General features: G+C 36.0%; 1 protein-coding gene across 2 annotated transcripts in view; it reads right to left on the reverse strand.

The window, feature by feature from the left end:
- Corin (corin, serine peptidase) overlaps positions 1-26,220 on the reverse strand; it is a 258,053-nt gene that overhangs the window by 26,239 nt on the left and 205,594 nt on the right. For both annotated transcript variants that reach the window (XM_040292471.2, XM_040292470.2), the window contains exons 11-16: positions 25,421-25,652; positions 21,678-21,823; positions 20,782-20,889; positions 17,513-17,626; positions 15,312-15,422; positions 14,088-14,214 (exon numbers count right to left, since the gene is read on the reverse strand). In XM_040292471.2, coding sequence (XP_040148405.2) covers positions 14,088-14,214; positions 15,312-15,422; positions 17,513-17,626; positions 20,782-20,889; positions 21,678-21,823; positions 25,421-25,652 — 838 coding nt within the window. The remainder of the gene's footprint in view (positions 1-14,087; positions 14,215-15,311; positions 15,423-17,512; positions 17,627-20,781; positions 20,890-21,677; positions 21,824-25,420; positions 25,653-26,220) is intronic.

Here is a 26,220-nt window from a genome sequence, read left to right on the forward strand (position 1 = left end):
TTAATCATTCTCTCTGTTGACATGCATTTGAACATCATGAGGTGTTAGAATTCTAATTATACAGGTAAAACTTTCAACATCTAAAAAATAAGAGTCACTAAGCAGGAATAAAAATAAAATAAAATTTTTCTAGCTGCTTTGATTCTTCTTCTCTTTTCTTGTCCATTAAAATCCTGCAATATAGCTATACCACAATATAAAATAAATAACAGACAATGGCCATTTGTTATCTATTTAGGAAGAACAAAAATTGTAAGTGGCATTTTTTCAACATATTGCAAAATTTTTATGCACTAAAGTTTATTAAGGATTCTGGAAAGTAAAGATGGGTATAAGACAATATTATTTTACTCTGCCTGCATTCTTATTCACTCTCCACCAAGATTTTCTTTGGATGTCATTCCATCACTCAAATAAATCTGGTTATACTGTATTAAAATTTTAAAAATCTTAGATATCAGAACTATTTAGTTTTTATATAAAATACCCTATTCTTCTTAAAAGATTTTTCTCTTAGGCAATTTATATTTAGAGAAAAGCTTCTGACCTGGTGTGGTAGCACATGCCTATAATCTCAGCAGCTTGAGAAACTGAGGCAGTGGAATCACAAGTTTGAGGTCAGCCTCAGAAATGTAGTGGGGCCCTGTCTCAAAATTAAAAAATAAAAAGAGCTGGGGATGTAGCTCAGTGGTTTAGTGCTCCCAGATTAAATCCCAGGTTAAAAAAAAAAGCTTCTGAATTTTTAATTTAAATAAAAAATAGTCACCTAATGCTATCAAAGGTAGCAACCATAGAGAACAGTACATCTAGTGAATTCAAATCAGGTAGCCTCTATTTTTCTGTTCAAAAAGAAAGGGAGCTCCTTTAATGAAAATTGGAGGTGACAGGGGTGCATGACAATGCATAAAGTGATGTGCATGTGGAATGACTGGTATAAGTGTTCAGAGAAATAAATCAAAGGTAATCTAGAGCAATGTCAAGCATCACAGAAGGTCTAGATGAAAATGGAAATGCTGAAGTTCCACTAGCACCAAATTCACATGCTTAGTGACTTTCCTTAGTTTTTTTTTTAACAATTAGTTTTTTTTTTTCAAAGTAGGGGTGTAGAGTAAGGGAAAAAGAATTAGATTCAGTGGCATTTGGGAGAAAAATGATTATTTCCCCTGATGTTAATTATTTCTTAAAATACTGTACTAACTTAATAGAAAAATGAAAGGAAAAAACCTCCCCCAAACTGTGTTATCTTTAAAAAGATAAGGAAATCCCTCTAAAGAAAACACTTGATGGTAGGATAAGAGCCCTGTGTTGATGCAGAATCAATCAGAGGCAAAATAATTAAGTTATGATGGCTGTAACATTATCAGTCCATCCTAATTTAAAAGGACTACTATGTTGGGTGGTAACTCTGGGCTGGCTGGTGAAGTATGGCTGGAGGAGGTAGATTGCTAAGGGCATACCGTTGGGGATTGTGCCTTGGCCCCCTGTCTCCCCCATCTCTGTTTCAATTGCTGCTATGAATGGAGCTGCATGCCTCCACCATGCCCTTCTACCATGATATGCTGCCACACCTTGGACCCAGAGCAATGAACTTGGCTAACCATGGACTAAATTTCTAAAACCATCAGCCAAAATAATTTTCCTTCCTCTAAGTTGTTCTTGGCAGGTATTTTGGCCATAGTGATGAAAAAGCTGACTAACACAACAACCTTTTTATGTATTTTTTGTCTTTTTGATAATTATCATTGGTACAGGTGTGATGTGATATCTCATTATAATTTTAATTGCATTTCCCTGATGTTAGTGAAATTGAGTAGCTTTTATTATAACTGTTAGTCATTTCTATATTTTCTTTTGAGAAATATCTATTCAGATCCTACATGTGCATTGATAGTACTTTGGTTAATGAATACTATGGAGTTTCAAAAGAACATAGCAGGAGGGCCATGCAGTGTTCATAGTGTAAGGAGTGTTACTCTGGCACCAGACCATAGGTATACAATTGCCAGCTCTGCCATTTGCTTATTGGGTGATCATGGGCAAGTTACTTATTCTGTTATTGCTTCAATATTTTTTCGTCTCCAAAATGGGAAATAAAGTCACAGATTTGTTGAGAAGATTAAATAAGAAAAAAAAATAAGTCCATCTTTTAGTAAGCAGGTCAACGACACATAGAACAATGTGAAAAAAACTTTTAAAAAATAGGGTTATATATGCAGGAATTATAGAAAAAGTTTGGCAAGGATGCCCAAATGCTATTTACACATCTGAAATGGGAGGAATGCAGTTTTTCATTACATAATTTGTGCTATTTTTTCTATGTATTCTCAAATATTGTATAATTTTGAAAATTATTAAGAAAAAATACTCAGACCTCTAATGAGGAACTCAGACTATATAAAGAACTCAAACATTCAATCACAAAAAAATCAAATCACCTGATTAAAAAAAATGAAGTTGCCTCAAAATTGCTTCTGAGGATCTGTGCGGTCAAGAGACACATAAAAATGTATAATTTTACCCTCACTGAAATGAGAGGATGCAATTTATCCAGAATCCTGAAACATCCTAAAATTATAAAAGGAATTAACTATTTTGATACTGAGGAAAGCAATTAGATCACTTGACAATTAAAATTATTCTTGCTCTACTCTCCTCAGATCACCTGGTGTTTAATAATATCCCACGCTTATGTTATAGTTAAGCTGACTTACTTTTAAAATGTGGATCACCAGAAATCTCCCAAGTCAAGCACTTCTTTCCCTTCAACATCAAGAGTGCATGACATGTGACACATCAATTGAAGGACAAGTTCTGTTCTTTTGTGTATATTGCTGGGAAAACCCTCAGTATTCAACTTAGCACTTGGCAGTGGTCTTGAAATACAAAAGCCTTATACAGTGGACAAGATAAGTTATTTGTAATTCTAAATACTCTTTTCAGAACTTAGAACATTTTCAGTAAACATCTAGTATCTTGTTTCCAAAGTTGTGTCTCTGAATTCTGTCATTTTATTATCCCTATTTGATTCCTATAGACTAAATTGATACATTAATATTGAAGGCTAATGAGTTACTTTCAAATAAAAGAATAAGCTAGAAATTTTGACCAGAAAAAAAAGGCAATAGTAGGTTTTAGACAGAACATGAATGAGCACTACTATTGAATCATTTGTCTGGTTAGACGGCTTAGTTCATGCTTAATGTGGCAAAACTCACATCAATAGAGATGTTTAAAGCAGATCATAAAGACTGTATTTTTCTAGTAGTTTTGTAGTTTTAAGAATACACCACTATTGCAATCTTAATTGAAAATACACAATTTTCTTCTCTTATAATCCATTTGTCTGCCTCATAGGTGGTGTCTAATAATTACACTAGGCAAAAATCTATAAATATGTGACAAAAACTATTTAAAGCAAAGAGAAGGTAGTCATTGAATTATAATATTAAGTCATGGTGTTCACATTTCATATTACAAATTAATGAAATTAAGTACTTAATTCATTTCCAATGTAAAAATTCCAAAATTATAACATGAAGTAAAATACAAATTTATAAAATATAGTTATAAATCTATATTATCATTCAAATATAAATTAGAAAATTAAATTAACTATTTAAAGCAACATTTTGTTAAAGTGTAAAATATTAATTAATCTTAAACATTTTAAATTAAAATATCACTTGATTATAAAATTCAGTCATACAAGTAAACTGAGCAAATGGTATCAAGTGATAGTTTTTAAATAAATATATTCACCTTTCTTTTGGCTATTTCATTTTTGAAAAGTTCCCTTTCTTTTTGATGACTCAGAATAGACATTTTGGAACAATTGCTTCTATTATTTTTAAGAAACAGGGACTCAATATTTTATTGACAGCAACTTGGATTTGATTTCAAAGAAAATGCTTCTTATCTATCTTCCCTTAGTTTGATTCATAATGTAAAGTTTGAGATCACAAGTTTCATTTTCAATATGCCAGTTTTATTACACTTGTTCAGGAAGACTACAAACCAGAGTAGAATTTATTTTTCTAGTAGAAACTTTCCAACAATTTCCTCATTCTTCCTCTTCTTTGAACGATAAAAGCATAGAAAATGCTTTCTAAAAATATATACACCTATTTGATTCAAAATTTTAAAACAACATATGGCTCTAGGTTCATTATAAGATAAATACTCAAACTTTAGGGTTTTTAAAATGAACATTTCATATCCATAAGAGCACTGGAATATGAGTGTCAAAAAGTAGAAATGTTGCCAGGTGTGGTGGCACCTGCATGTGATTCCAGGGGCTTGGGAGGCTGAGGCAGGAGAATCTCGAGTTCAAAGCCAGCCTTAGCAACTTAGTGAGACCCTAAGCAATTCAGCAAGACCCTGTCTCTAAATAAAATATAAAAATTGACAGGGGATGTGGCTCAGTAGTTAAATGCCTCTGAGTTAAATCTTTGGTACCATTAATATATATATATATATATAATCAACACTAGTGGGATGTGTTTGGCCTTTGGAAAGACTGATGCCAGGGGACCAAGTATCTTTAGGACTCTCCATCTCTCATCTTCACTTCCTTCTGAAGCAAGGAAGGAGGGAAGATAACACAGTGGTTTTATTGTCTCCCAGTGACTTTTCTGTAAACCAAGGGGCTGGCTGTCTTCAGAAACAAACTCACATCCATTCATCTTTGTGACCAAAAAGGAAACAAGTCCTCTCTTCTAGGTTTAACACACCTTGTTGAAGAGCCTTAATGTGCCCCAAACAATCACTGTGACATTGAAGTGTGGCACTTTGGTTCCGCTTGGATTAGAACCACATCCCTCAACCAATCACTGAGACCAAGAAGAAAGAAGGTCATATACAAGAATGGCCACTGCCATTTGGATTCTATGGATAAAATGGGAAATGAAGCAAGTACCCAATTGCAGGAGTTTTAAAGACAACACAAAGACAGGAGATTGGAAAGTAAGTCATCACCAGGAGTCTCCTGGTAAAGTCCCAAAGGAAGGTGCTGCCATAAGGACTTAAACAGAAAGAGCTCAACCCCTAGTTGGTTGAATTCTGGCAGATCACTCAAGCTGTCAGTCATGTTCTGATTTACCCAGAACCCCATTCACATCCATGTCCAACCAAAGCTGTGTTCATTGTGATGCCCAGGGAATCTGATATCCTCAGACACCCCATGGAGAGCACATGGAAGCTACTTTTATAAATTCTGATGGAAATAAATTTTTAGGATGACTTTATTTTACAACAAACTGGAATTTAAGAGAGTGAAAGAAATATGATTAATTCAGTGTCCTTTCTAGTTACATCCTAGTTAATCATGGTGAATTTCTCTATACCACTGAGAAGTTGTCATTGAATTTCACAAATTATCCATTAACTCTACTGACACAGTTTGAGATTCAGTTTGCTGACAAACATTCAAATCTTCAGCATATTTTTGCTATCAGTGACCATAAGGAAACGCTCTCAAGATACCTGGCAGGCATACCTTAGTTCTGTTGATTAAAAGCCTGATAACCAGTTGTTAAACACTTAAAAACATTCCATTTCCTGTACTGTGGGGCACTTTTTCAGGAAAATTCTTCTTCTCCTTTACCCCAAGATAAAATGTTCCAGAAAACACTAAACCCACACGTTGGAATGTATGATTTCTTTTCTCACCAAGGCAGTCATTTAAACCACCAGCCTCTTGAAAATGTTTGATGCTGAGGGCCATTACCAAGTAGGAATGACGCATCGAAATTTCCTTGCCAAGCGTACCCCATGCTGCTTAGAGGACATTTGATGGAACATTGCATGCATGCTTTAATAAGGTGACCTTGCTCAAGGACCAAGGCGGATCTGGGTTTAGAGCTGATCAGGTTTGAGGAAGTAACCGGCTCCTTGAGTTTAAGGCGTTGCCAGTTTAAGATAATGGGTTTTAGGGAAGTTGGCGGTTGAAGATTATTGCTGGGATTAGGGTGTTCCTGCTGCTTGTTCCCGTTGAGTTCTCGTGAGATTAAAATGGGATTTGGAGATAGCCTCGTGGAGTACGTGGTTGGTGCGGGAGACGGAGAACGTGTTTGCCCCTGGACCTGTGTGGAGGCGGTGTGAGAGCGGGAATAAAGGATTGCTGTGTGAACCTACAAAGGTGTGTGGTGGCTCGTGATTCTGGTGCCAAGCCGAGACATTGGCCTTGGCAGTTTAGGAAATTAATTGCCTGTGCACAAGAAATATATCTGCCAGAAAGACTCCAAAGCTGCTGTGTGAAAGAAATTAGCACTTCATGGTTTTGCTCTAGGTGATTTCTACTTACAATATGCCAAGCACCTACTCATTACTATAACTGACGTTTTTAAACTGAAAAAACACTTGGATTGTGATCCTGCATAATGAATTTTCCCAATCTCCTCCTTCTAACTGCCATTTACTTAGAAATCCTACTATAATAAGATCATAAATTGATACCATAACTTGCCAGGAAACTTCAGTGTAAAACAATGGTAAAAGGCATTTTCATTTAAAAGTAAGCACATCAATCTCATCATGCTTACTTGGTGCCTGGGAGGATCTACTTGTAGTATACAGGAGGCCCCTTGTCCTTGTTTCAATTTGTATTCTGGCTCTTATTTTCTCTTCTCTGACCTAGCAGAGTTCCTTGACATCACTATGCCACAGTTTCCTCATATATAAAGTAGAAATAACAATTTTATTTATCTTACTAAAGTACAATATGGATAAATCAAAACCATACAGACCAAGTCCCTGGAACAGTGTATCACACAATAAAAAGATGGTTCATTAGTATTTTGTATGACCTATTCTAGAAAATAAGATAAAGAACAAAAATGTCATAGAGAATTACAGAAATAAGATGAAAATTGTATAGTATCAATATTTAAGTACAATGGAAAATTTAGAGAAAAATCAGATCAAGAAAAAAGAGAAAGTCTCCTTAGAAACCCCAGGGCATGGGTGAAGTCCTGGAAGATTAGAGAGAGAGTAGAGAAAATGTTGCACATATGGACACAGAGGCAGCGATGAGAGAAAAATGTGCCCAAGGAATTAGGATAAAAGCCAAATTGGTTTAGAGCCTGAAGGACCACATGAAGGGATTTGGAGTTGAAGACAGATGAAATAGTACATAGTGGGTTCACCAGTTGGACATCCTCCAAACTTAGCTGGTTAAAAAGAGAACATGGAATGAAAAAAGAGACATTGACAGAAAATAATTTATTTAACTTGATGCTTGATTATGAATAAATCCATGGAATACTGAGTGGTTCCAGGGAAATGGAGGCACAAAACATCTGTCAACCCTATTCCACCTCACCCTGCCCTAATCGCTGACTACATCTCTTTGCTGCCCTCTAAAGAAATCCCCTCCAAAAGTTCAGCACTTACTTTCATTTATCTTTTTCATGCCATTGAAACTGCTCGTGTCTGAGACCTGCACATTGCTGAATCCCAGGGTCAGTTTTTAGTCCTCATTTTACCTGACCTCTCAGGGGCACTCAGCAGAACTGACCATTGCCTCTTCCTCCAGGCATGTTCTCCTGCTTTCCAGGAAGTCATGCTTTCCTGTCTAACAGATGGTTCTTTCTCATGCCCTTTAGTTGGTCACTTCCTTCCTCCCATCCTCTTAAAGTTAGATCTCAGCTCTTATTCTCTCATCTTCTCTAACTACACTCAATCCATTGGTTGTATCACAGTCTCCCCAAACTGTATTATCTGCATGCAGGTGATGGATGGATGGATGGATGGATGGATGGATAGATAGATAGATAGATAGATAGATAGATAGATAGATAGATCTCCAGCCTAGATCTCTCTAAAAATCTCCAGAATTGATTGAACTTTATAAGCCTCCCCTTTGCATATTTAACAGCTATCCCAAATACAACATGCCCCAAACAGAACTAATCTTTCTCTCCAGACTTGTTCTACCTGTAGTCTGCCCCATAACAGATTATGTCAATTCCATCTTTCCAGTTGTTCAAGCCAAAAAAAAAAACTCTGAAGCCATTCAAGAATTACTCTTCCCTTTGTCTCAAGCCCCACCCAATAACCAATCTACCAGGAACTTTTCTTGGCTTTCTTTTTATAATAACGCTCAGAATCAAACCACTAATCCCCATGTCCTCTGCTGGCATACAGATCTGAGCCACCAAAATCTCTTGCTTGGAGGACTTCACTGGCACTCTAATTTGCCTTCCTGTTTCTGCCTGTGCCCTTCTACAGCCCACGCTCAACACAACAGCCAGAATGACCCCTTTTAGTCACTTGATGGGATTCATTTTACTCAAACTAAAAACCAAAGTTGTTTTTTTTTCTTATATTGTAGTACTGGGGTTGAACCCAGGGCTGTTATATATGCTATGCTCACTGTGATTTCCTTTTCATTGTTTAAAAAAAGGTTTTCATGGTACTTTCCACCTAAAATCCTATATTATTTATTTATTTATTTGTTATGATTTCATAACACATAGAGTAGAATATAAGCTATTTGAGACAAAGGCCATTGTCTGTTTGCTCACCATTGAATTCCAGAAACCTAGAACAGTGCTTAACATAGAGTTAGGCACTCAGTAAATTATGTGTTCAATAAATAAGTGAGAGAAAGGGAACAGAGTAAATGTTTTGAAAGAAAATACAAGGGCTTGTAACTTCCTAGATAGTAAATTATGGAAATAAATATCAGTCAAGAATGTTACAAAGTACTTGACTAAACCTTTCTCCCAAGAAGATATACAAGCAGCTAATCACACATGAAAAGATGTTCAACATCATGAGCAATCAGGGAAATAAAAATCAATATCACACTGAAATCACTTCATATCCACAAGAATGCTTATAAGTTAAAAACGAATAACAATAAGTGTTGGCAAAAATACAGAGAAACTATAATTTTCATACATTGCTGGTAGTGGGATAAGTTGGTGCAGCCCCTTTGGTAAAAAAAAAAATAAAAAAAATTGTCCGCTCTTTAGAAATGTAAACGTGGAAGTACATACCATTTGTCCCAGTAATTCCATTCCTGGGTATATACTATCCAAAAGGATTGAAAACATTTATTCACACAAAACTATGAACTATAAATACTGCCCATGAATGCTCATAGTAGCATTATAAATAATATTCAAAATTGGCAGCAGCCCAAATGCCCATCAATTGTTGAACAGATAATCAAAATGTGGTTTTATCCATAAAATGGAATATCATTTAACCTTAAACAGGAATGAAGTATTGACACTTGCTACAATTTGAATGAGCTTTGAAAAAGTTACGCTAAGTGAAAAAAGCCAGACACAAAAGGTGCGTATTGTTGATTCCATTTATATAAAATGTACACTAGAGGAAAATCCACAGAGGCAGAGAGTAGATTATTAGTTGTCGGGAGCTGAGAGGAGGGAGAAATGAGAAGTTATTGCTGAGGGTCACTGGGTTTCTTTTTAGAGTGATTAAAATGTTTTGAAATTAGTGTTGATGACTACCTGTGAATATAGTAAAAAAACAGTTGAATTTGTACTTTTAAAGGGTCAATTTATGGTATATGAATTATATTTCAATTTTTAAACGATCATAACAAGATTTTAAGCTGCTTCTCTATGTACAGGACCAGCAGCCTGGGTTGGGTTTACTTATATACAGAACTGGATCTATCTTTAAGTTTCACGGAAGTCAATTACTAAGAAACACATCCTGGGAAAAATAGTTCTTACATGACAAAAGTAATGCAAAGTTAGAAACTTTTTCCTGGAAGTAAACTGTTGGAGGAAATTACAATGTAAATGCTAACTAATATCAGAGATTATTAGGGACTATTAGGTAATTTAATAGATGCTGTCTTGACTGTGGTTTTACAAGATACAGAAACATTCTTTGAAAGGATTCTTATTCCATTGACCAACTCTGAAGGAGTAGAGCACAAAATCAAATTACAGTCAACTCCACAAGGGAATTTTTGCCAAAATAGTAGAGCCCAGACACACAGTTTCCAGATGATCTCACTTTACAGACAGAACTTAAGGAGCCAAGAGACGTGGAGAGTTGCATTCCCTTACACTAACTTCCTCAGATACCAGATGTCTCAGCTGAGCATTTGGCAAATATTAGAAGGAAGTCCAAATCCTGAATTGTACTGTTGATTAAATAAATGTCCATATGTTTTTGATATAGGACATGCAGGTAGCAAAGTCAATATACTGTCAAGAGTATTTAGGGGGGTTGATTTATTCCTTTGTCTAAGCAGACAAAGAGTGAACTCGTCCATCCTGGAGTGAACTTTTGAAAAATCTTCAGATGAGAATAAAAAGTATTTCAAATTCATCAAAGAAAACCGAATCTTCTCATTTAGACAAACAATTGAGAGCCTACCATTTGCACTCTAAGACATGGAAGGCATAACTTGTGTCTGAAAATCCTAAGCATAAGTCTTTTTTTAATGTTTTTATTATTGCTAAGTGCGGGTCTTTTAGTCAACTGCCTCTCTACTATGGAAGCATATCAATAGAATCCCTGCAATGTAATTTGATGTAGACCTGAATTAATGATGAACTAGTTTTATAAAATACAAACTCAAGAAGATAAATGGCTCACTTGGAGATAGAGAATGTTGGACAGACACTACACCACAATGATGTTCTTACACATGCTGAATGAATGAATGAGTGAATGAATTTTTACTATCAAGATAAAAGCTAGGCATGGCAGCAGACACCTGTAATCCCAGTAGCTTATGAGGCTAAGGCAGGAGGCAGGCATAAGTAACTCAGTGAGACCCAGGTGCAAAACAAGGCGTAAGTAACTCAGTGAAACCCTGTCTCTAATAAAATACAAAATAGGGATGGGGATGTGGCTCAGTGGCCGAGTGGCCTTGAGTTCAGTCCCCAGCGTCCTGCCCCTCTCCAAAGATAAGATTAGAGTAGAATGTGTCTCTTATATAATTTTAATAGGAATGTCATAAACTCTGCTATTTAAAGATAACAAAAAAGAAAACAAAAGATCTGGAACTTTTTTCTAACTTTTATGTTCACAGTTGTTTCCCTGTGTGTCTTCCCTATTACATTAAAAACTCTGTAGATGTTATTCACCTATGCATCCTCCAAAAAATACCTAGCCCAGTACAGGGCCCATAAGCAGATCCTCAAAAAAACAAATGGAAGGATACTGAGTAGAATTAATTGGGGGTTGCATTATTTAACTTCAAGTTTTTGATACAGAATATGTTTGAAAGCATAAAAGTAGACCAGTGGCATGAGACTACACCCCAGAGACTAGAAGGTGAGTCATTCCCTCTCCTCCAGGTTGGCAGCTGAAGTGTGGGCCAAGCATGGCCAGATAACCCCCTTCTATCAAGGGTATTGCACATGGTTCAAGGTCACTTAAAATTCTTTTGTGCTATTAGTGGCAGAATTGTGAATCTGCAGCACAGCAGCTGGTCTCCAGAGACTGTTGTAAAGTGCAGCTTCCTAAGTCAACCATTTCCTTAGCAAGAATTTGGCCTCATCTTGTCCATTCTCTTCATTCCTGTCCCAGTCTAGCCCTTGTTAACGTATGAGCCACTCAATTAAACTGAAGAGTAAACTTGAAAGCAATCAAATAGTACAATAGCTCTAGTGCTTATTTCCTGGGAAGAAGAGTTGACACTACTTCATTTACCTATTAAGCAAATGGTAAGTATGGTTTATCATCTACATTTCCATCTCATTTTCCTAGCCCTTCAGTGAAATAAACTTACCTAAAATGAAAATATCATGTCAATATGGATTTGAAATATCTAAGATATCTAATTTCAAAACTTCATTTTCCTGCTCTGTTAAGAAAATGGAGCAAAAGGAATAAGTGTTTTTTAAATCCAATATTTGTACAAGAGCAAAAGTGGAAACAACCCAAATATCTGAATGGATAAATAAATGTGGTATATCTATTCAATGAAATATTATTCAGTTATAAACAAGAATGAAATATTAATACACACTATAACAAAGATGCTTGAAAATATTATCCAGACAAAAGGATTACATATTGTATGCTTTCTTTATATTGAAATGGTCAGAACAGGTAGATCTGTAGAGACAGAAAGCAGATTAATAGTTACCTGGGCCTGGAATAGGGTGAAATTGGGAGTGATGTCTAATGGTTTTATCATTTCTTTGGAGTTGATGAAAACATTCTAGAACTAGATAGCTGTGGTGGGTGTACAACATTGTAAATATATTAAGTGTCACTGAGCTGAAAACTTTAAAGTGGCTAAAATGGGGAATTTCTTTTTTTTAAGGCTTGTAGCATGTATACTTTATTCTGTAATTTTATTTTTTATTTTTTTTTAATTTTTATTATTGGTTGTTCAAAACATTACAAAGCTCTTGACATATCATATTTCATACATTTGATTCAAGTGGGTTATGAACTCCCATTTTTACCCCGTATACAGATTGCAGAATCTCATGGGTTACACATCCACTGTTTTGGGAATTTCATGTTATATGTATTTTACCACAATAAAAAAAAATCCCATATTAAAAAAATAAAAGAAATGCAGAGTAGAGTATATAAAACAGAATCCCTTGTATTTGCAATAGATGAGTTACACTTGGAGTAGCTTGATGAAAAGAATTTTCTAGTTGTAAAATCTTTGTAGTTCTGACTTTGCCTCAGAATTCTCAATAAGGTTACTATAGTTATGTAATCAAATTTGTACATTAAGAAATATCTTGGGTATTGGAGGAAAGATCAAAATTAGCATGTTCAAAAGGCTTTTCATTTACCTTTAGTCACAATCATATCCCATTTCATGTAGACACAATCAGAAAGTTGTAAAAAATGGAGTTTAATTCAATAGATCTTGAAAAATTCAAGTTTCCCAGCCTGGCAAAATTTAAAGCTTTTTGTATTTACATAGATTATCTACAGTTACTCAATTTTCTAATGATATGGGTCTTTGCAGTGGAGAAATAGAATCAAGATGCTGGGAGTTACATAATTCTTCAAGCTAGGATAACAAAATGTGCTGTTAGTTGCCATCTCATAATTGAATGGCTCATTGTTGTAAAAATGTTCCAAGTTTGCTCACTGGATCCTGGGAAATGTCCTCTGCTTAGTTTTTTATTCTAGATTTTTTTTTTTTTTGTACCAGCAATTGAACCTAAAGTGTTTCATCACTGAGCTGCATCCCCAGCCCTTTTTATTTTATATTTTGAGACAGAGACTCATTAAGTTGCATGGGGCCTCACTAAGTTGCTGAGTGACTTTGAACCTGCGATCCTCCAGCCTCAGCCTCCTGAATCTCTGGGATTACAGGTATGCGCCACCATGCCCCACTTATTCTAGAATTTTATAAGGCCTTTATCCTCTATTTTCTCCTTTCTATATTTCTCCAAAGTCTCACATATTTTAGTAGTAAAAGAAATATATTACATGTATACATGTATGTGTATAACTGCATCTACATATACATACAGGCATAGATACATACACACACATTCGCATATATTTTCTAAGACATCGCAAGTTATTGATTTTTTCTTCAATGGAACTGAAAAAGAAAACTTCACAAAATAGTAAGTCTCTAACTTTCAAATTATCTATTTCAGTGTATCAAATTGTCCTAGAGTGTCTTTTCATTCTGCTAAAAAGAAGAAATAATGAATTACTTTATAATTTACATTTCCTATATTACTTAAAGCAAATAGAAATACCAGGAACTTCAAGTTCTGTTTCTCAACTTATTAAAAAATCTGTGTCGCTTAAAAAGGAATTTTCAATAACCTCTTGGGGGGAAATTGCAAGATTTTTTCCATCCCATTCCACAAAGGAAACCATCTTAATGCCTTTATAAATGACAAAAGTATTTCATTTCAGGAGTACTTAGAATACAATTACTTCATTTACTTTCAGAAGCTTCATCAAAATAAGTTCTCAGCCCACACTCTTCAGAGCAGGTGCCTGTAATTAAAGAAGGTCCTCTCACCTGATTCATTTCCCCGGCTTTGAGAGCTCTTTGAGAGCACTAACTCACTCTGCATCAGAAGAAAATATTACTGTCAAGTTCCACAAGACCCTCTGAGAAATTCATCAGTGCTACAAACTACTGACCTTACCCTAAACCCATCTGCCTGCAGGCCAGCTGACTCAGGGTCTCTTGCCAGCCATCTGCACACACGTGGTGTTCCATTGCAGATCTGTGGACAGTCAGGAATGACGAGTTGACATTTTTAGAGAGGGTCACTGGTGGTGGGGGGGAAAGACAGGAAATGCTAATTAAAAACATTTCTTTTTATGAAACCAAGTGATAACTTTGTATGTCTTTGATTCAATTGCATACATTCATTCTTATTTATTTTGGTAAAGAACCATTTGTTAAGCATCCTCCATGTGCACATGACTGATTTCAGTGTGATGAAAACTAAAAACGAATGCATCAGAACTGAAGACTTTAATGAAATAGGGGGGCAGTTCTTGACTTTTCCTTCATGAGTTAGAAGATGGCCAGAGACATGGCCCAGCCCACTACCTTGAATTTGCCCACGGATTTGCATATTCATTATAAGAAGCTAATTGTAACTCTTTACACCATTTCCTTAGGAGAAAGCACATGAGATTGCAAATGTCTGAAGGTGATGCTAATTGAGGACTAACATGTATGCAGTTAATTCCTGTATTGTAAATGAGCAGCCTCTGTGCTTAATGAGCCACAGATCATTTTGTGACACTGTGCAACTGATCACAACACACATGAGAATTGGGATTGAACCAAATCACAAATGAGAACCAGGTAAATGGAAGGAGAGATGGATGTGGAATGAAGGAATTAATCAGATAACTCAAGATTATGAAATGCCACATTGGTGGTACTGGTAGGAAATGCCTTTAATCCTAGCTAGTAAGGAACTAGATGCAAGTCCCATTCAGATGTGGAGCAAGAACACAGAGCAGATGGAGAGACCACTATAATACCCTGTTCTGAGATGTATAAATTTATCATTATTAAGTATAAATCATTCAAGAACGAGAGACTATCATTATTAAAGCTGAGTGACAATAAAAGCTTTAAAAAAATCTCTTCTAGGAAGTATATGGTTACAAAAATTTGAACCCCAAAGTTTTCACATGCAATATAGACATTTCAAATAGGAGTAATTTGGACAGAAACTTTCCGTGACTTGGAAATAACATCCATGCATCACCACTGTCAGCTTTTATAACAGTAAAACAAAATAGATGAACTTGGTTAGTAAAACCCATGAAGTAATTTAGGATTCATTTAGCTGAAATGGTTGACAGGCACAAGAGTGTCCAACAGCTGGCCAAAACAAGCAGCTTACCACAGTCCCATTCATCTGAACTGTCCGAGCAGTCTGCTCCTCCGTCACACCACAGGTCACGGGACACGCACTCATGGTTGGCACATTCCAGTTCATCATCTTGGCAAAATGCTGGTGGGGGTCAGGGAGACAAGATGTGAGAAGACTGAAACATTTTGGAAATAAATGTGACTGTCACTAACACGCACATACTCATTTGCCAGGAGGAACGTGGCAGGAAAAGAATATGTGCTCACTGGAGCCTTCCAACAGGTACTGAGGCAGAATAACAGAACTTGTGGGATCTCAGGGAATAGGTGTGAACTCATCCAAACAGCAATTCAGCAGAATCACTGTCTCCAAGTACCTAGATTCTCTAGAATCAGACTGGGGGGTGGGGGGGGAGGTACCTGTAGCAACAGAAAGACCAAGGATTAAAGAACAGAGCAAGAGAGATGAGCAGACTAAACCCACCACAGGAAGGAAACAAGCTCTGTTCACATAAATGGACATGTTTGTTTTTCTTTAAAAAAACAAAAACAAAAAAACCCTACTATTAAATTACTCTCTCAGTCACACATAATTTTTGAGGGCAGGGGTTAATATTATAATAAATCACCTCGGTTTCCTACTTAGCATCCATTTCCTTTCTTCTTTTTCTAAGAAAACCTGATTTTATTCAGGGCTCCACATCCATCATCCCCAGCTGATGGATCCTGATTAGTTTAAAGTGGGCATGGCATTTTTCTGAATTCAATTTTTGTTTTCTAAGTACAACTAATACTCCAAATATGATCCCAAACAAAGGCCTTGGCTTACGGTTTTGTGGGTTATGCTTTGCAAGACAGCTTTCTGCCCCAGACTGGGACAGAGGTAGCCTGAGGAAACAACATCTTCTTCTGATTAGTTCCCCGGCTTGGAGCTCCTTTTTGGAATTCGGCTGTTTGCAGAACAAGTCTTTTCTCATCTACACAAAGGTGCCCAACTGTTAGCGGTGACCCTGACCAAAGTTGGCCTGAGTGAATCCTTTAGGGATATTCCAGAGATAAGAGCAAAATTCTATTTCCTTCCTACTGAATATGACCATGGGAGTTGGGCACCCCAGGCTTTTGTGGCTGTTCACTAGCCATCCCGAGAATCACAAAGTGCTGAACTCCCACACAGGGTCTCAAGAATTTACCCTACACTTCACTTTTACATGATAAGAAGACATATTTAATACATATGATAATAAAAGATTATAAATATTTTCATTGTCCGTGTGAATTGGGCTTTCTGTAACTCATTAGTAAAATATCTTAAGAGATAATTTTTCTGGTTCTGAGAGTGATGTTTATTCATTCAGATATTAAAACAAAAATTTTAAAACACAAAAATGTAATAACCTCACCACTCAGGGATTATAATTGTCAATTTCCGTGACCTTCTAATCACTTCCTATATGTCAGCCTATGTTCTTTCAAAATTCAGGGCAACAATTCACATAATATCGAAGCTTTTGTTTCATTCAACTACTATAAATATCCTCTAAAGGCCTTTTTGTGGATGGTTTGGTTCACAGCCTGTTGCACTAGAAGGAAATGATGGAACAATTAAGAGGTGAAGTCTAGTGGAATATCTTCTAGTTACTGGGAGTATGCCCATGAAAAATACATTAGGATCCCAATTCCTTTCTTTTCCTCTCTTTTCACACCATCATGAGCCAAACAGATCTTCCTTGCTCATGCTATCTGACATGAAATGCTGCCTCACCACAGGTCCAAGAAACAATGAGTCTACCCAATCATGGACTGTAGTAACCTCCAAAACTCTGGGCCCAAATAAACCTTTCTTCTTTTTAAGTTGATTATATCAGATATTTTGTGACAGTAACGGAAAGCTTACCAGTGCACATCAACTAAAGTTATGAAATGAACCCAGCAGAAACTATTCCTCTCTAATTTGATTTTGATATTTGTCCATTATTTCATTACATGTTTTTATTTTATATCACCTATTTTTAGATATTTCAGTGGTTATTAATTTTTCCATAATTTTACAAATAATGTTAGAATAATAACATGTGTCTACATTTTACATGTTTGATTTCCTCTTGGCATGTATGATTTAAATAAGCTAAAAGATTTTGATACATTTCTCCAAATTTCTAATTTGTATTCAAAGTAAAATGACTTGTGTTTACAATAAAAACATTGTGTTGACAAATTCCTGTTAGCACCTACAGCAGTTTTTTTCATCCATGTCATCAGGGCAGTCTGGAAAACCATCGCAGACCACTGTGTGTTTCAAACACTGTTTATTGGATGGACATTCCCAAAGATCTCTCTCTTTACAACCTGGAGACAGAAGAAAAGGTTAGTTGCAATAGATGTACAGTTGAAAATGAGGATGAATTTGATCAAGCAATGTAGAAAAATTAAAAACACAATCATATTTTCTTTCTTCTTAAAAAGTTTTGACACCTATGTATACCATGAAAATCATAATTTTGAGAGTAGAAGCACCCAATAGTCCTTATCCTGCACCATAAAGCTCTCCTAACAGAAGAACAAAATCAACATATGGGAAACGAGGAAAAAAATGAAAAAGCAACTACTCATTCACATTTACATGTAGCTGCTCCTTTTGCTTTCTGAATCAATTCGCCAACACTTAAGACTTCTCTCCAAAAAAAATGACGAGTTGTGCTTTAAAGCAAGTATGCCAAAGCCTAGAGATACAAATGCATGTGATCTTAAAATGTAATTTCACTTTACAATTTGAGAGGATATCTGTAAATTTAGCAAAACACTTTCTCCTCATGCTAAATATCTACAAAACTAGTTTTAAGAGCCAGGTGCAAAAGGAAATACTTTGTGGAAGTCAGAGATCTAAGGTTGGATACTTTATCAATCAATATGAGAAATGAACATGATTGGACAAGATCAAAGCTCTACGTCCCTAACTTGAGCTGCAATTTGCATATGCAACAAAAAGCATTTATGATGGGCTTTCTAAATGCCATTTGACTCAAATGAAGTGCATTTCATGTTTGCTGAAACCTGCCAAGTGTCTAATGTGTTTGTCACTCCAGTCAGATTCATGGTCCTCACCTGGTTGTGAGGGGCATGAAGGAAGAGATAGCACAGCACTTAGCTTTCAAGCACCCTTCATGCTCCTACCTGAATAGCAGCTAGCATGTGTTAGGCCCTCAACACATTTTTAAGTGGAATTTATGTAGTGAACACCAAGACTGTAGCTCCCAGAAAATTATAATTTACTTAAAGGTGAGTGGAATACAAAGTAGTGATCAAATAAGGAATCTCTTCCAAAATGTTATTGTCATCTGACTTTGTACAAATAAATGGGGAAAAATTGTAGATGATTGATTTGGGTTTCTTTGAATCAACTTTGAGAAAAAAAATCTGTTTTTTTTTTTTTTGAAAATTCAATTCTTACAATAACACCACCATAGATTAGGAGCTAGAGAAGTGCTAAAGAAATGCAAAGTAAAATTAATTTCTAGCACATTGAATATTTTATAATTGAATTAAATAAGTATTGTTTCAAGGGGAAATTTAATAATGTTGTTAGAATTTGGGAGAAAGCTGTAAATTCATGAAGAGTTAAACATCATATTACTCAGGAAAGCTTTAGCATTTAACTGCCTTCAATACCCCAATGGGTAAAATGAATCAGAAAACTGTGAATTTGATATGCAACCCTGTTTCCCACTTTCTCTGGGGCTGGTGTCTGCATTACAAAATGGTATTCCTATGCACACCTGAAAACAAACAGAAAAGGGGAACTGAGTGACTTGCTAATAGTCCTCTTTTGGGTCTCTGTCAATCCAATTTCCTTATTAATTGTAAGTTGTTTATCTTCCCAACCTGCTGCAAGTCCATGTAAGGGCATGCATATGTCCCAAACAGGCACATAAAATATCTACTGTAAGTTGCTTTGAAATATTAACTGAGAATTTTCTCTTAAATTGGTACATTTCCAACAATTAATTTAACACCAATGTGTTAATTTCTTACCTATCTTATTTTTTTTCTTGACTAGCTCTCCATAGTATTTTGAATATTTAATAGAGATCAGCCTATTTTAGAATTTTGGTATACCTTTAATTATTTGATTAAAGTATTGATGAAAACTTACTATTAGCTAGAAACCTGATAGTTTAGGGTCAATTAAACCTATCCTATACTATAATACTTTTTGTATAACATATTCCAGAATGCAGACTTTTTAGTCATGTCAAAGCTATCTGCCAAGAAATGCAAAAAAAAAACCAACCAGCTTTGCATTTCTCAAATATTTAGTTTCCCTGCTGAAAATGTGGGTCTAGCCACTCCAGTAGAATACCATGCAATCTCTGTTAACTATCTAAGATAACCCATTTTGAAGTGCATCTCAGCATAGGATAACTCCTCAAAGTCATTTTAAGCAAACAAATTTAATGCATTCTCAATAAATGCATATAAATGATATTAAAATAATTTTGATTTATTTTTTAAAGAAAGACACAACAAGGAAACACAGTAAGTTATCAAAATACTATATGTTCCTCCATAGTAAAAATTAGCCCTGGCTGTTGCACTGTCATTCTGACAGCTGTAATTTGCTAGAAGATATACTTGTCCATATTTATGGTAGCCGTTAGGATTTCTATTGACTGTTCGTGACATTTGGTGAAACAAGAAAGTCTGAAGAAATTTCATTTAGGGAAGCAAGGCAATATTTCATACCTCAAAGGCCAGAAGAATGAAATGATCTCAAAAGATGTATTGCCCTATGTGCTTTCGATGAAAAAAGTGTCAATTTTATTCTAGGGCATGACAAGCTAAATAATCATAACACAACCAGTCTTTGGATAGCCCTTCAATCATTTGCTTTACTCCAGAATACTGTTTACTAAAAGTACTGCCTGCTTTCTATTCCCTGGCACATTCTGAGCTTATAAGTACCAAAGTTTACAGGGAAATAAAATAAGAATTAGCTCCACTCAAATTACCATTGGCATTTCTCACCTTTCCATTGGTGTTTTTGGAGCTCAATGGTAGAAACAAGAAGAAAAGTTTTATCCTTTGCTGACAGAGACAAAGTGAGAGGGCATGGAAATGAACCCCTATTAAATTAGAACATTGGAAATTCAACTCTGTCTTCATGCGTCTACATGCAACTTAGGAAATACACACAAAAATACTATTATTTTGGCAGAAAACTATATAACCTCTTCTTTATAATTTAATTACAAAAATGATTCCTTATATCTGTGAACGATTTCTTCTTTTACTAAGTATTTGCACATATTTATACCATTAAGGTTATAAATAGAAGTGCAATTTAGAGAAAATCAAGAGGTAACAGGAAAAACACATCAATCTATGCTCTGCTGTTTGATAATAAAAGAAGCAGACACATTAGCATTTGATCCTAGTCATGAGTCAATGCTGTACGTGAAAGTTATTTTCTTCAACGCAGCCCTTTCCTAAGCTCACATACATACCACAGTTTTCTTCATCGCTGTCATCGTCACAATCAGCCTGGCCATCACATCTTCTGGAAGCCAGAACACATCTTCCTGAGTGGCATTTAAAGTGACTCGGTGAACATTCTGTTAAAAACAATATTACTCTCAACGAACAGAAACTCCAAAAACTTCAGCTAAATGATCTATTTACATGTGGCATGTCACTGAGCAGCTATTATTGAAGACAGGAAAGCCCTCCAAAAGCTAAAACATCTGAGGTTTACTAGGTTCTCTTCTGTTTGGTAATCAGCATCTTTCTCCTTCATTCTTATTGTCATCTTTTTGGATCAGCAACTTCGTGTCCATGCATTCCAGTGATGAATTATCTTTTTAAATGCACCACCTAACAGTGGCCAGAGCCCAAAGCACTACCTGACATCAGCGCTCATGATCACTCAGCTGCCTTCAGTGTGTCAAAATCACCTCCACATCCCAATATTTCCCCATGGTGGACAGGTTCTCAATAACACTTCTCCATTTAGTGATCCTATATTGCCAAGGCCCCTAAATGCTCTGAGCATGAAGGAACCAAGGCTTCATGTTCACCTTTACTGCCAGGACTCCAGCTCAGAAGTAGTAACCATATACAATCAGCTATGCAAGTGAAGTATGGTTAAAAGGACCAACAGCTGAAAATTTGAACTCATCTCTGAGTTCATATTTATTTCTTAAAGTGATTTATTTTTAAAATGATGACAATGTCTAACAGATATACACCAAAGTCAACAATGAAATCAAGTCCTGTGCACTTGTCTCGCTACTAAATAGAAAAGCAACAACACCCCCGCCCCCTCAAAACAGAAAGACTTCAAAAGGTAGCTGATGTGTGCATTCCTGGTAGACGCCCCACTGTAACTAATTTAAAAATTAACCTTCCACATCCTCATCAGGCATTAGGCAGGTTTGATTGTCTGAGTTTTCCTCTGGAAATTGATTGCAATCTGTGTCTTCAGGCCACTGTAAGCCCACGATCCCAAGAACAGACTCACAGCGTTCTTTGGAGTGTTCACATAGTACTCTGAAACAGCAAGAAAGTCAGAATGTCAGAGGCAGATGGGACAGATGTTAGGAATGTATAAAGGGTTGTAATTCTACCAAGTGAGAGTCTGGGTCTATATGTATGGAGTAATGTATGCAAATATAGAGACATGCACATACATAGAGGTATTTAGGAAACTAAAGTGAGAAATAGCTCTACAAATAGAATATGTTCCAGCAACATACTTTCACCAAGAGAAATTTCATTTTAAAAAGAGAAACAAGGATTTTTCCCAGATGCAGACTTTCTTCTCTAGTTGGCCTTTCCCATTCTCTCTTTTGTCTTTCAAGAAGACAAGTTCTCCACTCCTTTACACCAAGCAGGTGAGTCCACTTTGGGTAGTCTGCTGCCAAGAGTCTACACAACATTCCCACATTCCCATCCTCTGAGGTCTCTCCCTCCAATGACCAGCTAGGGAGATACCTCATGGGCCACTCTGGCTTACCTAAGGCATTGCCTCCCTTATTTCAGTTTCAACAATTTGTTGAAAAACTTGGTAGGTGTCCCAAACTTATCTATGTTGAAATCAAGTTGGTTAAAATGAAACTGTGTGTGTGTATGTGCATGTGCGGGGGTGGGGGGGTGGAGGGGTGGTAACTGGGTATTGTATTCAGGGACACTCAACCACTGGGCCACATCCCAGCCCTTTCTGTATTTTACTTAGAGACAGAGTCTTACTGAGTTGCTTAGCACCTTGCTTTTGCTGAGGCTGGCTTTGAATTTGTAATCCTCCTGCCTCAGCCTTCTGAGCTGCTGTGATTACAGGCGCGCCCCACCATGCCCAGTGAAAAAGTTACACTAAGAATGTGCACAAGCCAGGCACAGTGGTGCATGCCTATAATCCCAGCTACTCAGGAGGCACTGTGCTGGGTACTTTTGTGTATGTTATCTCATTTATGCCTGGGATATATTTAACTTTAGGTTTCAGCATGTCTCAAAGGAGGTTTCCTTACCTTCTGGGGATATGAGGGGTGGGAGGTGTTTTGGCTTCCTTACTCAAAAATTAATTACATAGTTAGAAAAAAGTAGGCATAACCAGAAAGACACTAGGCAGATTTATTTTTTTTTAAATACATTCTTACTTCTCAAGAAAATCAAACTTTAACTACAGGTTGAGCATCCCTAAATCAGAAGTCTAAAATCTGAAATGCTCCAAAATCCCAATTGGAACATTTCAGATTCTGGATTTTCAGATTTTAGGGATGTTCAACCAATAAAGTTTATGCAAATATTCTGATCTCAAGCATTTTGGACAAAAGATATCCAATCTGTATAACTAATCTCAACCAGTTTCTCCTTTTTTTTAGGTGAATCAGGACATATCTTACAGCAAGATCAATTTCAGTGTCTTGCCAGAAACTGCTGGGGAAAGTTTAGCAATCAAATGAGGAAGATTCACAGAAACTCTATCTAGGTGTAAGTCCACACAAGCAAAGCATAACTTAGTTTGGCTTCAGAATTCGGGATGAGAATGAAGCCACAGCATTCTATTATTTGGTTTGCAACAATGAGAAGTTCAATAGTGTTCAATAACTGTCTGTTGGACTAAATAGTTCTATTTCAGATTTACAACAAATGTATATATCTCAATTGCTGCTGTTAGTTTAAGTTAACCATAGGATTCCTAACTTATACAGAAAACTGCATAGTCCCTGACTCTACCACTTCAATTTTTTTTCTAAAAAAATGGAAATCACAGAGTATGCAGCACCACAACTCCAGAGAGTGCTGTTCTCATCATAACCTGCATGGTGCTCAGTCATAGGCAGCAATCCTCAAATTTCACACCTCACTCAAAAGACTACTGTGAACAAGAGACAGAATAATGACCCTCAAGTATCCAGCATACTGTCATGACTATAATGTTCAATACTTTTTAGACAAATGACTTAAAAGATAAATGTTAATATTAATAAACATTCTTGGCAACATCAACTAAGTATTGCTCATGAACTTCTTAGCATATTCTCTTGTCATAATATTTAAAATTTTATAAACAAATATCAAAATATAAAATTTATGCTGCTAGCTACTGAAGATGAAAGATATATGAGTAAAATCTAAGAAACAGAATAAAAACATTCAGAAGAAGTTCACCAAAATGTTAACTGAATAATTCCTCAAAACCAGTCTCATCTTAGTCATTGTAATTTGAAATTCAAACCCTGAAATTATAAAATTATATATGGAGGTAATTTATATTCATAGCAAAGAATGTTACATTTAGAAAAAATTTTATGTACCTATTAAAAAATCAAAGACTATGTGAGGTACTATTAAAAATAATTATTCACTATCATCGTTGACCTTAGCAAAAGTAGAATGAGATTTACAAAAATGGCTTTTCAATATAAAGTTATTATCTATTCTATTGGTGATACTTGAAAAGACAATTTGACGGAAATTTTCAGAATTATTTTTGCACAAGCTGATATTTTTACACTCCTCATTTTGTACGATTTAACAAGTACCCCAAGTCATTTTGTAATTTTATTGTTTCCTGTTCTGACTCCATAGATGGCCTTATTTTGTCATCCATTTGGTATTTAGTATTTAATTTATGGTTTTCCCATCTGTCTACTATATTAATATTATTGCTTTTTCTTGAAGTTCTAAGTGACTTCTGATCCTAACATATGGTTTGTGTAGTTAGCACTCATGTTTTGGCAAGCACATCTGCATAGTCACCCTCAATGGGAAACAGCACTGACTGTGATAGTCATCTTGTATGGGCACATTCTTGTACTACAATCTCTAACCCATGGCATGGAGGACGAACAACACCTTCACTAAGCAACTGTGCTCCTGTGCTATCATCAAAGCTATCTCATCACAGGCCTCACAACCCATCAGAGGACTTTCTGTTTATGCATTTTCATTTAATCTCACAACAACCCAACCCATTACCTTAGTATTTTACCAGGTAAAGGAATTGAGGCAGAGAGCCTGAAGAATTTGCTTTAAGGCTCCACTCCAGCTAGGGATCTAGAACTTGAATGCAAACAGTGCACTCCAGAGCAATACTTCTGATCTCTAGGTTATCTCTCATGCACAAAGTTCAAGCCACACTCTCAGTTTCTGTCCCTTGCTTTACTTCATTCAGAGAAGCAGAAAAATGTCAGTGATGTCCATCCCCATCCAAGCTGTGAGGCTGGTGTTCTGTCTCCCTGTGTAATATCTCTCACTTTTGAGTGTTATCAGAATGCAGCATTTTAAACACATCAATGTTAGCAGAGAAGAGAGACACACATGCCTCCTTTCTCTGCTAACTACAGTTTTTAAAAATGCTTCTTGACCCATTCCAATGAAATGTGTGTGATTTTTTTTCATTCAAGCGCATGACCTATCATCAAAGGCAGTGCGCAACCTTCTCACTTCCCTGACTTCTCTAGAGTCATGGATTCTTACTCACATACTCATTTTACCATTCCTACTACTTTACTTTTTAAATATATCATTTGTTAAATCCAGAGACTTTTATCGATATTTATTTTGTCTGAACTTGACGACATCTTCTTTCTGTTAGATCTTCTGGAAATAAAATTAGGATACTTATTGAAGACCCCATCATATTACCTGCAGGGGGGGATGCGCTGGCCTGTGTTCACATCACACTTTGGTACCAAAATGGTACAAGCAAAGAACATGAGGTATTTGTAACAGTTCGTTTGAACCAGTGCTGGAAAGAGCGAGGACTCCCAGCTGATGGATGCTTCCTTTTGAGTCTGGTGGCCAAGATAATTTGGATAATTTGTATGGTTGTAGGGCAAATTCATGCAGAGTTCCAGGGTAATGGGTTCACACTGACCTAACAAAAAAACACACATACAAATAGTAGTTTTTAGATTTTACTTGTAAAAGCAACTCCTTTAAACTTAACAAATTTAAAGTCTATTTTACTCTTTCTTTAGAGTAGCAAAGAATGCAAGTAGTATATGACATTTTTTCTGCAGATATCAAAAAATAAATAAGTCAGTTAATGAAGCACCATGGTGAACCAAGGAGGGTTTCTGCCTTTGTAGCTAGGACAGAGCCAGGCACGTACGTATTAGAAAGTGTCTCATTTTTCTCCTTGATTTGACTTATCTGAATATGACTCTATGATTCTTTTTATTCACTCCAGTTCACCTTCTGATTTATTTTTCATTTCTTCTAAAATAGAACGGTCCCCATTATCTTCACAGTCATTTACAAAAAAAAAAAAATCTATGAGTTTGATTAAATAGGCAATTAAGACAACTTCTGTCTGCGTACTTTATTGTTGATCATCAAATGTAAATATAAGGCTACAACTTTTCAGGGCAAGAGGAGGCTGAGATGTGTTGGATCTTCTTGCCAACCAGGGGAAAAAAAAAAAAATCCAACACTTTAGCTTA

Source organism: Ictidomys tridecemlineatus, chromosome 9, assembly GCF_052094955.1.
Source record: "Ictidomys tridecemlineatus isolate mIctTri1 chromosome 9, mIctTri1.hap1, whole genome shotgun sequence".
In the NCBI taxonomy this organism is placed as follows: domain Eukaryota; kingdom Metazoa; phylum Chordata; class Mammalia; order Rodentia; family Sciuridae; genus Ictidomys; species Ictidomys tridecemlineatus.